This window comes from Poecilia latipinna, unplaced genomic scaffold (genome assembly GCF_001443285.1).
Source record: "Poecilia latipinna isolate Pla-1442-1.1 unplaced genomic scaffold, P_latipinna-1.0 Scaffold26, whole genome shotgun sequence".
Classification (NCBI taxonomy): domain Eukaryota; kingdom Metazoa; phylum Chordata; class Actinopteri; order Cyprinodontiformes; family Poeciliidae; genus Poecilia; species Poecilia latipinna.
In genome coordinates, this window is record NW_015112642.1 from 359,908 (window position 1) to 374,141 (window position 14,234).

A 14,234-nucleotide genomic window follows, 5' to 3' on the forward strand; every position below is an offset into this window, starting at 1 on the left:
AGTTTTGTTTTGTTTTGTAGAAAATTTTTTTGTTTTCAACATTGGATTTTTTTTTTTTTTTTTTTTTTTTTGCTTTTTGTAAAAAAAAAAAATTCAAATTTATATTTTTTTTTCTGGCAAATTTCTGACTTTTTACAGTCAGAAATTTTCTTGTGTTTCTGTAGAAAATTTTAGATTAAAATCAAAATTTGAGTTTTTCTAGCAAATCTTTTACTTTTCACACTCAGAAATGTCCTAATTAGAACATTTCTGAGATTAATCTCAAAATGTAAGATTTTTTTTTAACAGAAATTAACTTTTTTTTATTATTATTATTTGTTGGATCCACAGTGGTCCCAGTACGCCGACGTGTCTTTCAAACCCTGGCTGGTTTTGTCTGCTTCCAGGTCGGGATTATCTACTTCCACCCGAGCGTTTTCCGCTGCATCCTGCTGCGTTGGGTCCGACTGCTGGGCTTCGCCACCGTCTACGGGACGCTCACTCTGAAACTCTACAGGTGCTCTCCATTATTCACTCCCATCGACTTTATCCACAGCAATTACACAAAATCTCACATTTTAATTTTCGCTAAAAGAAAGAGTCAAGAGGTTGTGTGTTCCTCAGCTACTTCATCACTGGACTTTATTTTGCATTCCTTGCCAAGATAAAGTAATTAAGGAAGCCGTGGCCTTTGCTAACCTCTAAATACTACAGAGACAAATGTGACGGCAAGAAGAAGAGAAATGACTGCTGGCATCAAGCGGCGATATTAGTGATTAGCTGCAGGAGGAGCTTATTTTTTTTATTTGAAATATGAATCTTTCAGAAGTAGAGCTGGAGATTAAGAACATGGGGCTAAGAGACGGCTGTAAGTGGACATTAATGTAGCGCAGATCAATTTTTGATGGGGCTCATTAGTGGAAATTATATCGATGTTGCTTTGAAGAGCAGAGCCTAAGAATAGCAGGTTGTTTTAATGTCTCCCACACCGGTGGGTTCAAAACACCACCAGGGGGCGCTATGGTGGCCACAGAGGGAAGATGAGGAGAAAAAAATTTAAAGTAAAAAATCGAATTGATAATACGATGACATATTAAGGCTATCAGTCATAAGAAAAAAGGTCTAGAAATTTTTTGATTAATCTCTGAAATTCTGTAGAAAAAACAAGATAATTCCTGAGTTTCAAAAGTAGAAAATTTGCTAGACAAAAATCAGAAATTTTGTGATTATTCTCTGAAGTTTTCTGGAAAGAACAAGACAATTTCTGAGTCTGAGTTTGAACAATTTAAAATTTTCCGGACGCAAAGAAATTTTTAGATTAATCTTGGAAATTTTCAAGGAAAAACAAGTTAATTTCTGAGTTTGAAAATCCGATTTGCTGGAAAAGAATCAGAAATGTTGTGATTAATCTCAGACATTTTCAAGAAAAAACAAGGAAATTTCTATGTTTCAAAAGTTGAAAATTTGCTTAAAAAAACTGATCTCAGAAATTTTCAAGAAAAAAAAGTTTGAAATTTTGATAAAAATGCATGCAGAAATTTTGAGATTAAACTCAGAAGTTTTAAAAAACAACAACTAATTTTTCAGTTTTAAAAGTTGAAAGTTCTCAGGAATTTTCTAGAGAAAAAAAACTGAATTTTCTAAATTTGAAACATCAGAAATGTGCAAGAAAAAAATTCAGAAATCTTTTAATCAGAAAAAAAAACTTCAGAAGTTTTTGAGTTTGAAAGTAAAAAATGTTCTTGTTGGTTGTGCAGGAGGCTCCACTTCTGCTTTTCAAAGACGTACAGTTGTGCATGTGTTTGCAGCCATTTTTAGGTGTGAGTGTAAAGGTCAACCTGAGGTCGTGGCCAGCAGCAGCTTATTTGGATTTAAAGTGACAGAGGCCCTAAAACAGCTCGTTATGAAAGGAACTGGCCAGACAAAGATCTCCTTATCTAAAAACGATTTTGTATAGAACATGTAGTGAACATGTTTTGTATAGGCCACAGATCCGTCCTAACACAGGTGGCCTTTTTCTCCGCAGGGTGTTGAAGGTCTTCTTGTCCCGCACAGCCCAGCGGATCCCCTACATGACCAGCTGGCGAGTCATGCGCCTGCTGGCCATCATCCTGCTCATCGTCTGCTGGTTCCTGGTGGCGTGGACGTCTGCCGTCTGTCAGAACCCAGACAGGAAGTTGGCGCTCATCGACGTGGGCCACACGCCCGACGGGAGTCAGTTCGGCATGTGCCTCCTGGATCGCTGGGACTACATGATGGCCGTCGGTAAGTCCGCACACAAAATATCTAATTCAAGATGAGGATCAAAAAATGTTACCTGATGGCCAGATTACATTCCACAGTGATGAAAAATATAAATATTTACAAAGATATTATCCCATTACAGATTTCTTTTAATTTAGTTTTTAAAAGTTTCACATCATTAAAGCTGCAATTTGTAACTTTTATAAAAAATATGTTAAAACATGCAGAGAAATGAGACAGAAAACATTGATCTCTTCCACTTCCTCCCTGAGCTACTATGCACAAATGCACCGCTTCCGACCAAAAACAACCAATCAGAAACAGGAGGAGGGTTTTAGCGCTGTCAATCTCCCTCGTGAACACGATGCTAAATGTGCTAACAGCAGAGAAACAACTCACTGTTACAAGACAAACTGTTTATCCGCCATAATTGGTGGTCATGCTAATTCGCATTAGCATTTATGAGAGGCTATGCTAGCTACAGCACTGCAGAGAGCAACGGGGCCATGATTGACAGCGCTAAGACCCGCCTCCTCGCTCTTATTGGTTGTTTGTAGATAGCAATAGAAGAAGGCAGAGGAGCTAAATTTTTTTAGATAATCTGTCTCAGTGTACATAGTTTTAACAAATATGTTAAAAATATATATTTTTTATAAAAGTTACATCCTGCAGCTTCAACATAGAGCCAGGCTGCACATCTTGTAATAATATTAATCCATTAAATCCAGAAAGATCTTTTTCTTCTCCACAACGATGCAACTTTTATTCGCTGCTCTGTCTGAGAGGAAAGTAGCGGAGGCAGATGAGAAATCAAATATGCTCATCTGTTGTGTCCTGTCTGCCAGCCAAGTCTTTAAGAGAGAGAAGAAGCTTCTAACAAACAGATGGGCCACAAGCAGAGACACCCTGCTGTGCTACTGTACACTGAGCTCGCAGTCTCATTCTGTTCATTAGGCGGTAAAAATAGGATATGCAAGTCAGCTCTGTCTCTGCCTGAACGCGGCTCGTAATTCAGACTCACCAGGAAGCAATAAATCTTTCAGATTTTAAGAAATACACCTGCTCTGGCTCGCAGTCAGAGGTCTGATTCAGCTGCAGTCCTGTGTGGTTAATTTTCCTCACAGTTCCAAAACAATACTATAAATTTAAGGGAGCCTACAGCAAATTGGGCCTGACTGAGCAGGTCTGCGAATGCAGCAAAAACTGCACTTTCAGCACTAATATTCTTCCATTAGAAACAAAATAAATACACTAAATATTGCTGACCAATCAGAAACATTATAAATATTTAATTTAAACGTACTCAGTGAAACAGATACTGTGAAGAAAATTAATCACTCAAAGTCTTTATTTTAGTTTTTTGTTTTTTAATTACTGTGTTTTAACTTCTCTTCAAGTGCAGTCAGTAACATTCAGGCTGTCTGATTTAGGAAATAAAATCATAAATCTGTCAGGTTTGATTTTTAGTTGAACCCAAATGTAGCCAGAAAGACAGAGAGAAGCAAATAAAAATATAAATTATATTTTAAATTTTTTTTTAGCTTTTTCTTTAATTTTTCACTTTTCTGTGATTAAAAAAAAATTTTAAAAAGAAAAAAAATCAGACACACAGAAGTAAATATAAGATAAATGACATTTTAATTTTTTTTCAATCTTTTACAATTTTCTAATTTTTCTGTGATAAAAGATATTATAAGAAAAGGTCAGACACAAAAAAACGGACAGAAACCACAGCTGCAGCCAACATATTTGTTGAGCAGAAGGTTTTTCTGTGTCTGAGGAGGAAATGTGTTGAACTTGGAGAGTTTTTTATGAGGATTGTTGGTCTGCATGATTTTTTGTTGAACAGCGGAGTTCCTCTTCCTGCTGTGGGCCGTGTACCTTTGTTACGCCGTGAGGACGGTGCCGTCGGCTTTCCACGAGCCTCGGTACATGGCCATCGCCGTTCACAACGAGCTGGTGCTGTCAGCCATTTTCCACGTCATCAGGTAATCCCCGTTCTGCTCCCAAATGTGACCCAGGTGCTCCGGTTCATCCAGGATGTTGCAATGGGATTTTTTTTAACTAAGATTACAGATTTTCCAGCATCTTTTTTAAAAAGTTGTTGCATGGCATTACAAAAATTCTTTTTGTAAAAAAGACAGGATTCTAATATTTTTTATGTCTGAAGTGCAAACAACATTTTCAAGTTTTGTGAAGAATTACATGAACTGTAGACACAGTATAAGTGAATTTCTAAATTTATTTATTTATTTATTTTTTCTTTTCAAAAAAAAAGTAGAAAAAGACAAATGTTGCCATTGCTGTCACACTTCCCTCATCTTGAAATAGGAAGTTAATTAGAAAAAGGTTAAGAAGATTGGGTAAAATTCAGCCGAGTTGCACTGATTGGTCAGAAAAGAAAAAGAATACAGGAAATATTAAAAGAGGATCATGCAAAATTCACATTTTGCTCGATTTTGTTTTGCCATTTGTGTCTCAAGTGCTTCTAAAAACAGTCCAAGCACTTAAAAAAGCCCACCAAGCTGTTTTTTTGGCAGTAAATTAATGTTTTTTGGTGTCTGGAAAATGAGCCGTTTCAAAAACCTTCCGATAAGTCACATTCTACGAGCACTGCGCTGTTACCTAGCAACCCCAGCCAAGTCCAACCCCGTTACCTTGCAACCCGAGCAGAATTCCAGCACATTTGGTCAGCTGGTTTTAACGTTTTACGTACTGTACAATGGCTGCTGGAAAAGACAAGAGTTTTGTTATCAGCTTACCATCCAGAAACCACTTGCTGCTTTATTGTTGGTTGTGCAGAAGGCCCCACTTATGCTTTTCAAAGATGTACGGTTGTGTAATTGTGCGTCTGATTGCAGCCATTTTCACGCCTGAGTGTAAACGTTGATTTAGGGGCAGTAGCTTGCAGAATAAAACGGTCTTTAAAGAAAATTCTGATAACCACTCCTAACTTTAAATGCACTTCACATTTACGTGCCATTTTGTTTGTCACATAAAATCATTAAGCATAACTTCCACAGGCCTCTTTGTTCCATGTGACCTGAGAGCGAAGCCTCATGTTGCTGTTTCACAGTGAAGTTCCTCTGCTCTGCACGTCAAATCGCTGCACAAAGATGTTTTAAATGAACTGACATCACCGCAGCTATTCTGAGCCCCTAGCTTAAAGATCAGCTCCATCACATTACTTACTAATGAAGAGCGCCACAGTGATTTATTTTCTGTGACGGCATTAAAGGTGAAATTATCGGCAGACATATTTTGGCTCTAAACAAACATTTATTCGTCTTGAATGTTTTGCTATTCATAGGTTTTCAAAGAAATGTTGAGTTTTGGAGGCTTTTGAACTCCATATAAATACTTTGTCATTATGATTGGTCAGTTGAAACCTTTTTGTTTATTTATATTTACTCTGTTACATTTATTTGAGTAACTTTTTGAAAAAAAAATTTACTTTTAGGAGTATTTTTACTATGCTGTACTTTTTATTTTTAGTTGAGTAACCTTTAACCTTCATGTTTAATTTTAACAAGTCAGTGAAACTTGTCAAAGTTTTGGTTTTACCTCTCTATGTGCTGTACAATGGCTGCTGGAAAAGCCAAGTGTTTTGTTGTTTACTTACCATCCAGAAACCACTTTCTAGATATACGGTTGTATAATTGCACATCTGTTGGCAGCCATTTTAATGTGCAAGGTGAGCACATAGAAATATTTGCACTAATGTATGATGTTAAATGTGACTTTTTATTAATTAACCGTATTGACATGAAGTTAGGCCAAGGAAGCAGTTTTTGGCCAGTTTTGAGAAAGTTTTGCAGTAAAATTAGAAAAAAAATTGAATTTTGTGGATTTGTGAAAAACTGGATGAATTTCATGATGTAATTTGAAATCCAGAGGGCCACATAAAAAGCTACTGCGGGTCAGATTTGGCCCTCGGACCTTGAGTTTGACACATTTGATGTGTAAGTCTATCCCAACCTGTTTAAGGAAGTGTAATAGGTCACCTTTTATAAATTAGAGTAGCTACTTGACCCCACAGCGGCCGGCTGGTGCTCAGACTTTGGGTTTGTGTTTTCATCGGTTCTTTGCCCCGGTGCAGGGAATGAACTGACGACTTGGGCTGAGGAGAGACAAAACTCCGGGGCTATTAAACCCTCATCTCCACAGAAACGCATCACCAAACACGAAGGAGGACAGACTTCAAAGCTTTCGGGACATTTCGCATGCTGGACCTTTGCCTTCATCCGCGTCTTCGAGCTATTACCACAGTAACTGTTCATTAATTACCTATTTGCCGACTTTAATGAGGCTGCTATATCACATTTGCTTGCATTGTGGCCCTCCAGAGAGGACATGCCTTCAAATCCTGATCATTCCTCTCACCGCTGTTGTCTAATTATCTCACCCAGCGTTCAGCAGTCGGATGCAAAAACAGACTGAATCTCATGCCCAGATCCAGGTCGCTTCACTTTTCTTGTTTTTGCAAATCATTGTGAAAGTTTTGGAAGAAAATATTCCAGCTGCCAAAGCGATCAACCAAATGGAACGATAGTTGAAACAAGACGGTTTATTCTCTTTTTACAGGCAGAAACAGGAAAATACAAAAAAAAAAATTACAAAAATAAAGTTATAATATCATGAGATCACCAACATGAATAAGCAGTCATACAGCCATGGTAAAGTAAGGAATGTTGAGAACTTATACCTTGGTATTTGTTTTATAAATAAATTAAAACTTAATCTGTTTACACATCAGCATCAGATTATATCAGTAATCTGCTGCTGCTAGCGATAATAATCTGATGGTCATGTGTTTACTACTATTTTATTCTGGTAATATTACGACTTTATTCTCAATTTTATTACTTTATTATTATATTATTTAAACTTTTTCCATCTAGTAATGTGTAACTTCATTATCATGATATAATGACTTTATTCTTGTACAAGTTTATTCTTGTAATATTCTGACTTTTTTCTCATTATTTAAATTTTATTCTTGTACAAGTTTTTCCTCGTAACACTGACTTTATTCTCATACTACTATGATTCCGCTCCTATAATACTACAACATTATTCCTGTACTATTTTGACTATCCGCATACGTGTTTATTCACATAATTTGACTTTATTCTGGTAATATTATGACTTTAGTCTCAAATTATTACGTCTTTATTCTTGTAAGAGTTTTTTTTCTAAGCCTGGTCCTAATACTCCAGAAAAGTCAGTCAAAGTTTTCCTGTGGGTTTTTTTTGGCTTGTTTGTGCTTAAATGTTTCCGTTGGCGTCCCAGGTTCACTCTGGCTCATGAACTCCACCCAGACTGGATGCTGCTGCTGTTCTTCACCCACACCCACCTGACGGTGACGGTGACTCTGGGTCTGCTGCTCGTTCCAAAGGTGGGAAAACCTCCTTTTCAAGTTCTGTGCCTTCAGCCAGAATTCAAACCCTGCAGCTCTTCGTCATCATGACGTAAACCTCAAATCGTGACGCATTTTATTAAACCAACAGCTGCAAAATTCAGAACAGGAAGGGAAAAAACAGCTGGCTTACAAACTGTCCTCAGTCAGCTTCTCAGTTCAGTTTGCTTGGACTAGGCCATTCTGATTTCATTTCTGGTTTAATCCATTCTGTTGTAGCTGGTAGGTGAACTTTCACCTCTGATTCAAGTTGTTTTAAAAATGATTTTAGAAATCACCTTTATTTATTTATTATATTGTTATAAATTATTAAATTGAATGAAGCCCATGCAGTGCATATGAAAATTTTTGCCCTTTTTTTTCCATTTACAAATCATTGAACAACAAAATTAGGCTTTTTTTTATAACAAAAACTAAAAAAATGTCAGTCAAAACTGATTTCTATAAAATAATAAAGAAATATCTCAATTTAAATAAGTGCATAAATATTTCCTCGCTTGTCTTTTTATGACAGTCACTGGAGACACGTTCACTGCACTCAGTGATCTACATTCCATGCACCGATTGGCTGGACCTTTGTTAAATTAGGTCATTTATGGGAAAGTCAGTGAATATTTATGCAATGAGTTATTTTATGGTACATTTTATGGTTTATTATTTTGTAGAAATACATTTTCTCCTTAATATTGCAGTTTTTTTTAAAGATTTTTTTTGTTGATCATGATTGATTTGTAAAAGCAATAAAAGGAGTAAAATGTCTGTGGAGGTGAAAACTTTTTATAGGCACTGTACAAAACTTAAATAAAGTAAATTCTTAAGGTATTTTATGTGCAAATGAAGTGAATTAGTGATAATTGGGTATTACTCAGCCTCTAGATGGCTGCTACGTGCTTCCAACATGATTCTTGGTTTGTGCTGAATTTGCATCAACAGGCATTAGTGGAACACAAACACCACATTTACAGTTTACAAGGACTTAAATGTATATTGCCAATAAAACAACCTCTACTAATCAGTTCTAACACATTTTCTCCAGTTTTTGTTTGCTGGAACCCACATGAGGGATGACATCGCCTCTGAGGCCTATGAGGACGAGCTGGATATGGGTCGCTCCGGGTCGTACCTCAACAGCAGCATCACTTCAGCGTGGAGCGAGCACAGCCTGGACCCCGAGGACATTCGGGTACGCAGAGTTTACATCCGCCTCTTCTTCTCATTTGCATAACCTGGCGTTGCGTTTGAATCCTCTACAAATACTGAGCCATGGCAGTTTTTTATTGCAGACACCAGAAGAAATGGGCCATCTCAGTTCTATTAATGGCTGTGGCGTAAGGTCTTGCGACAGCCTTTGGGAAAAACGTACCAACGTGAGCAGAGATATCTGTTTGTCTGTTAGAGCTGAAGAAGTCTCTCTACCAAAAGCTTTGGGTGCCTTTGGAGTATTTTCTTGAGGAAGTGGTGTTATGATCACATCCAGGTTGCTTGGAAGCACTTAATGTCTCGGATGAAGATACAGATGGAGCCAATCAAGGACCCGAGATTAGAGGCTGTTTCAGACCTAACACTAAAACACGTCGTTTCCTTATTTGATGCTGTCCAGAACAGTCCTGTCTTTGCTTTTCTTTCAGTACGCATGTGATTTTTGAGTAGTGCGTCTTTTAGCAGATGTTTGTAGCTCTCTGTCATGAAGTTGCATGGTCTAAGTGGAGTAGATTGTGTGTTTTGTCATCGAAATGCGTCTCGTACCTCTCAATGAAGATTTACCAATTTGCTTTTCTGTTTTTATTCATTTTTAGGAGGAGCTGAAGAAGTTATACTCCCAGCTGGAGATTTACAAAAGAAAGAAGATGCTAGCGAACAACCCGCACCTGCAGAAGAAGCGGAGCTCCAAGAAAGGTCTGGGGCGCTCGCTGATGAGACGCATCACCGAGATCCCAGAGTCTGTGCATCGGCAGTGCAGCCGGGAAGACAAGGAGGTGGGCGACTACGGGAGCAACCGGAACAGCATCTGCATGCTGAAAAAGAATCCGCTGGATCCCAGTCATCAGGTGAAACCAGCCAAGGAAGAGACGCTAAAGAACAAGGTTTTCTCTCTCAAGAAGTCCCACAGCAGCTACGACCATGTCCGTGACCAGAACGAAGACGCCAACAGGGCCACCGCAGACAAGATGGAGACGGCCACAAATGAAGGGTCCCTACTAGATATGCTGATGGGCAAAAAGCTGGTCAAGAAGAAGTCCAGTGAGAACATCAACGCCCCCAGTGAATCTACGGAGTCTGTTCCGTTAGTCTGCAAGTCGGCGAGTGCCCACAATCTAACAGCCGACAAGAAACCAATTCACCCCAGAGCGTCCATGCTACAGAAGTCTTTGAGTGTTATCGCCAGCGCCAAGGAGAAGACTTTGGGCTTGACTGGGAAGACCCAGAGCTCAGAGGACAGCAATAAGAAGAGTCAGCCAAAGAGCAAAGACACGAAGGCGAATGCAGAGGCAGAGAACGACTGTCAGCCAAAGATGATCATCAGCCAATCGGTTGACTACAAACAAAGCGCAGCCAAAGGCAGGATCATGAAGCAGCCGGTGACCGGGAGCCAGCCTGCAATCTGCTCTGATCCAGTCCGGGGAAAGGACCTGTACGACGTCTCCGAAGTGTGTCCATGGGAGTTGGAAGACCTGCCGACTCCGTCTGAGAACAAGATCCAGAAGCACGTCTCAATAGCACCGACGGAGTCGACGACGATTCATGGAGGCAGCACCAAAGGGAGTAAATCCCAGAAGCAGAAGGCCTCTGATCAGTCTCCATCGGGTGGAAAACACTCAAAGGAGAGTCAGAGGACAACTTCTGTACGAGCCGAGGTCTGTCCATGGGAAGAGGGAGGCGAGACACAAGCCTGTCTCTCAGAAGGACCAAGGCAACAAGTGTCCAGTCAGTCAAGGTCAAACAGGCCTCATTCTACGTTAGAAAGCTCCAAAACAAAGCGAGCAGACATTTGTCCGTGGGACTTCGAAGAGCAGCAGAAGGTGACAGAGTTAGCCCGGTCTCCAGATACAATGAAGCAGAAAAAGAGCTCCTCTCCTGTGGACGGACGAGGTAGAAACCCCATTTCAGATGCTCCCAAAGGGGTAACATCTCTGCCCCTATCAACAACAAAAGCCGAAATCTGTCCTTGGGACTACGACAGTGCTGCGGTTTCTCCAAGTACAGACAGGACACCCAGTCCGGCACAAGCACCCAAAGCTAAAGAATCGCCCACGATAAGGAAAGGTGCCCCTTCCACCAGGACGGTTGAGAAGGAAAAGTCAAAAGACACTGAGGATGAGAAAAGTTTAACAAAGTCCTCAGATAAACGTTTGAGCCAGCAGAAATTGTCCGAGGTCTGTCCTTGGGACGTAGAGAGTCCGCAGGAGGGGCCGCAGGAGGAGAAAAGGAAAAGCGCTAATATTGGAGCAGCCAAACCAAAGCAGGCTGAAGTTTGTCCGTGGGATTTTGAGGACGTGTCGAGTAAGACGGGCTCTGATAAAAATGCCCCAGTAGAAAAGCAGAGCAATCCAAATTTAAAAGCTGTGGCTGCTAGTTCTGCTAAAAAGGCCGAGGTTTGCCCCTGGGACTTTGACGAGAGCAAATCAAGCAAGAAGGCATGACACTCAACCTGAATGGACCTCTGAAATTATAGTTATCGATGTATAATTTTTCTTTTTTCAATTGCAAAGAATTATATATATTACCTTTTACTATTTGTATGGTAACTTGGAAGCAAAGTTAACCCACAAGTTGCCTTCCTTTCTGAGGTTTTGTTCCCGTTTTACATGTTTGGAATATGTACAAAACGACAAAACAAAGTCAAGAAGAGCATTCCAGATTACTACAGGGAAATTCCTGGAAATAAAATTGTAGACCAATTATGCAACCGTTACACTTTATGAGCAATGTCAGACATCAGCTTTCTCCATCTCTGCAGTCTTTACTTTCTGTTTGCTGTGTGATGTTTTTTCACCCGGATGTGACAACAAAGTGATATTATTATTACTATGTGTTGGTTCCAGCTCAGAGTTTTGGTCTTTGTTGTCACATAGATGAGATTTGGGTTGAAGTATAAAACAGGAAGAGTCTGTGAAGTGTGATATTGGTCTTTAACTTGTATTTAATGAGGATTTGATCCAAAAACAGAAGGAAAGTAACTCAATAGCACCTTAGCAAATGTCATAAATTCAGAACAGATTCTGTCCTTTATGTACATTTTATTCTCTTAATTTCCATATTATATCACTGGCAATCATTCACACAGCATATATATATTTTTAGATCTATTTAATTGTAGTTCTCTACAGATTAAAATGCTTCCAGGTCTGTGGAGTTGTACTATACGTGCCTAACTATTAGCATCGTCTTGTATCAGTCTAGAGGGAAAACAGTGATTTTGTCTGGATTTTGTGACGGTGATCTATATTAACAGCATGCACAGCCAGGTGCCGAGTAGCTGGACTCTACTTGTTTGTCGACTGATCAGTGCTAATGTTTTAGCTAGCGATGTTCCCCAAGAAACAGATATTTTTTGGTCCTGTTTTTATATCCCTTAAAAGCTAAAATGGAGAATACAGAAGGAGTTCATTTACACGGGTCAATACGCCCCGTCACCATCTCCTAGATTATTGGTTTTGGTCGTTTTGTCCCTGACTTTTGGTGCCGTCTGCTAAGGGACATTTTGTACCAACTGGGGAGATTTTACACTTTGACCTCCCACAATTTGATGTAATTTACTATTTTATCAACCAGAAGTCACTTAGGTTTATTGTAATAAGGGTGTTTTCACACCAGATAGTCCGTAGACGCGACTCATTTGGGGACCAAACTGGAACATTTGTTACATTTTCAGCAACTGATCTAAACCCTTTGAAAAACCTGTTCCCCTCCTCACCTGTGGGGGCGCTGCAACAAGAACCACTTAAGTAAACAACATGAAAACTTCTGAGAAAGGTTCACAAAATGTACACAAAAATAGAGTAGCTTCAGATTTTAGTGGATGTAGGATTTCTCTTTCGTCTTTAGTTAAAGACTACGAACCATTTCTCCTGCTAGTTTAGACTCTCACGTTTGTTTGGTTCTATTTAACCAGAATACCCTGTGTTGTAGACCTCTTCCTGGTTTGGGAGCGGTCTCTGGTCCGCTTGGCATTCACATATCCATTCAAACTGGACCAGAGTTCGGTTACACGTTGTCACTTCCCCAAATGGACCAAATGTTTAGACAAACAAACCAGAGTTTAATTAAAGAGTACTAAACAGGCCTGGTGTGAATGCACCCTGTCTTATTTACTATCTAGAATCCACTGTCCCAAATTGGATCACAACCAAAATACTAGTGATAATCAGTAAATACTGAGAGTATGATCTGGCGAAGACGCGAACTGAAGTCAGTCTGACCCGGTTTTGTTTGGGAATCCAGCATGGCTCTTTATGTTGCACCCAACGTGTTTGTAGATGCAGTTTAATGAATTATTCATGAGGTTCGGTCATATTTATGACTATTTATCTTCATCAAAATGCTTAACCAACGATGGATTGAGTAAATTGCTTGTTTACGGGTAAAAAAAAAAAAAAAAAAAAAGCAGCATTTTGGGACAAAATGTGAAATGGGAGGACAAGTTGGTCCGATGTTTGTGATGCCAGCATGGATTTTTGTGTTGCACCAAATGTGTGTTTGTGGGTGAAACTTCATAAATCCACCATAAAGAGGTGGAGCAGTAACCTGGAGATCAACGCACTAAAACCCCTTTCAATTTTTCAGCCACTGCCTCAATAAAAACCTAAATAAAGAGTAGGGAAGCCATTTGAATGGATTTACACATAAAATAACGCATTTACTTGGTTGCATCTTGGGATTTATTGAGAGTTTTGCTCATATGATTTTATTAGATAATCAAAAAGAAATCACTTTTCATCAATAACCTGGGTAAAATAAATAAATAAAAAAAGCTCTCTTTAAAAAATAAAAATCTTTAATTTGAACCCAAAGGACCAAGAAGTTTTTAGGAAACAAACCATAACAGTTTGTAGAAGCTAGCAGCCACGTCTCTGTGAAAGTTTGTATCACAGTTTGAATGATTGTGGGTGCTTTTTAATTTTAATTTACCGAATTTCACCCTCCAACAGCTTGGCTTATTTTTCATATCAATTCTGTTGCTTCAACTGATCTGTATAGTGTTTAACATACACTGAAAAACAAGAATGGGTGATCCAGCTTGAAAAAATTGAGTTAATTTGTTACAAGTAATTAAGTTGTCATGTTAAACAAACTTAAATAAATTCAGTTCGACCAACTTAATTTGATTACATGTAACAAATAAGCTAATTTGTTTTAAGTTGGAGCTCCATTCTCTTTTTTTGTGTATTATCTGCTGGGAGCTTTAACTGCTCCTGTTTATTGTGCTTTTAGAAAAGTTTTTTTTTAGAGAAAAGTTACTATTTTAGAAAATGTTACCACCTCTGATTTGTGTGACATGAAAATAATAATAGTAAATAAAGCAATATAATACTAGTAACTTTAAAAAAGAGATATTTTTGCTTTTACATTAATTTTAATCTTCGAATATGAG

General features: G+C 38.7%; 1 protein-coding gene across 2 annotated transcripts in view; it reads left to right on the forward strand.

The window, feature by feature from the left end:
- The window catches only part of gpr158a (G protein-coupled receptor 158a), a 91,220-nt gene extending 77,365 nt beyond the window's left edge, over positions 1–13,855 (forward strand). Inside the window, exons 6-12 of one of the 2 annotated variants that reach the window (XM_015038297.1) lie at positions 387–496; positions 2,006–2,244; positions 4,073–4,211; positions 7,516–7,621; positions 8,679–8,825; positions 8,926–9,009; positions 9,439–13,855. In XM_015038297.1, coding sequence (XP_014893783.1) covers positions 387–496; positions 2,006–2,244; positions 4,073–4,211; positions 7,516–7,621; positions 8,679–8,825; positions 8,926–9,009; positions 9,439–11,283 — 2,670 coding nt within the window. In that variant the 3' untranslated portion in view covers positions 11,284–13,855. The remainder of the gene's footprint in view (positions 1–386; positions 497–2,005; positions 2,245–4,072; positions 4,212–7,515; positions 7,622–8,678; positions 8,826–8,925; positions 9,010–9,438) is intronic. The other variant, XM_015038304.1, reaches the window with a different exon arrangement.
- Positions 13,856–14,234: the final 379 nt, after the last annotated feature.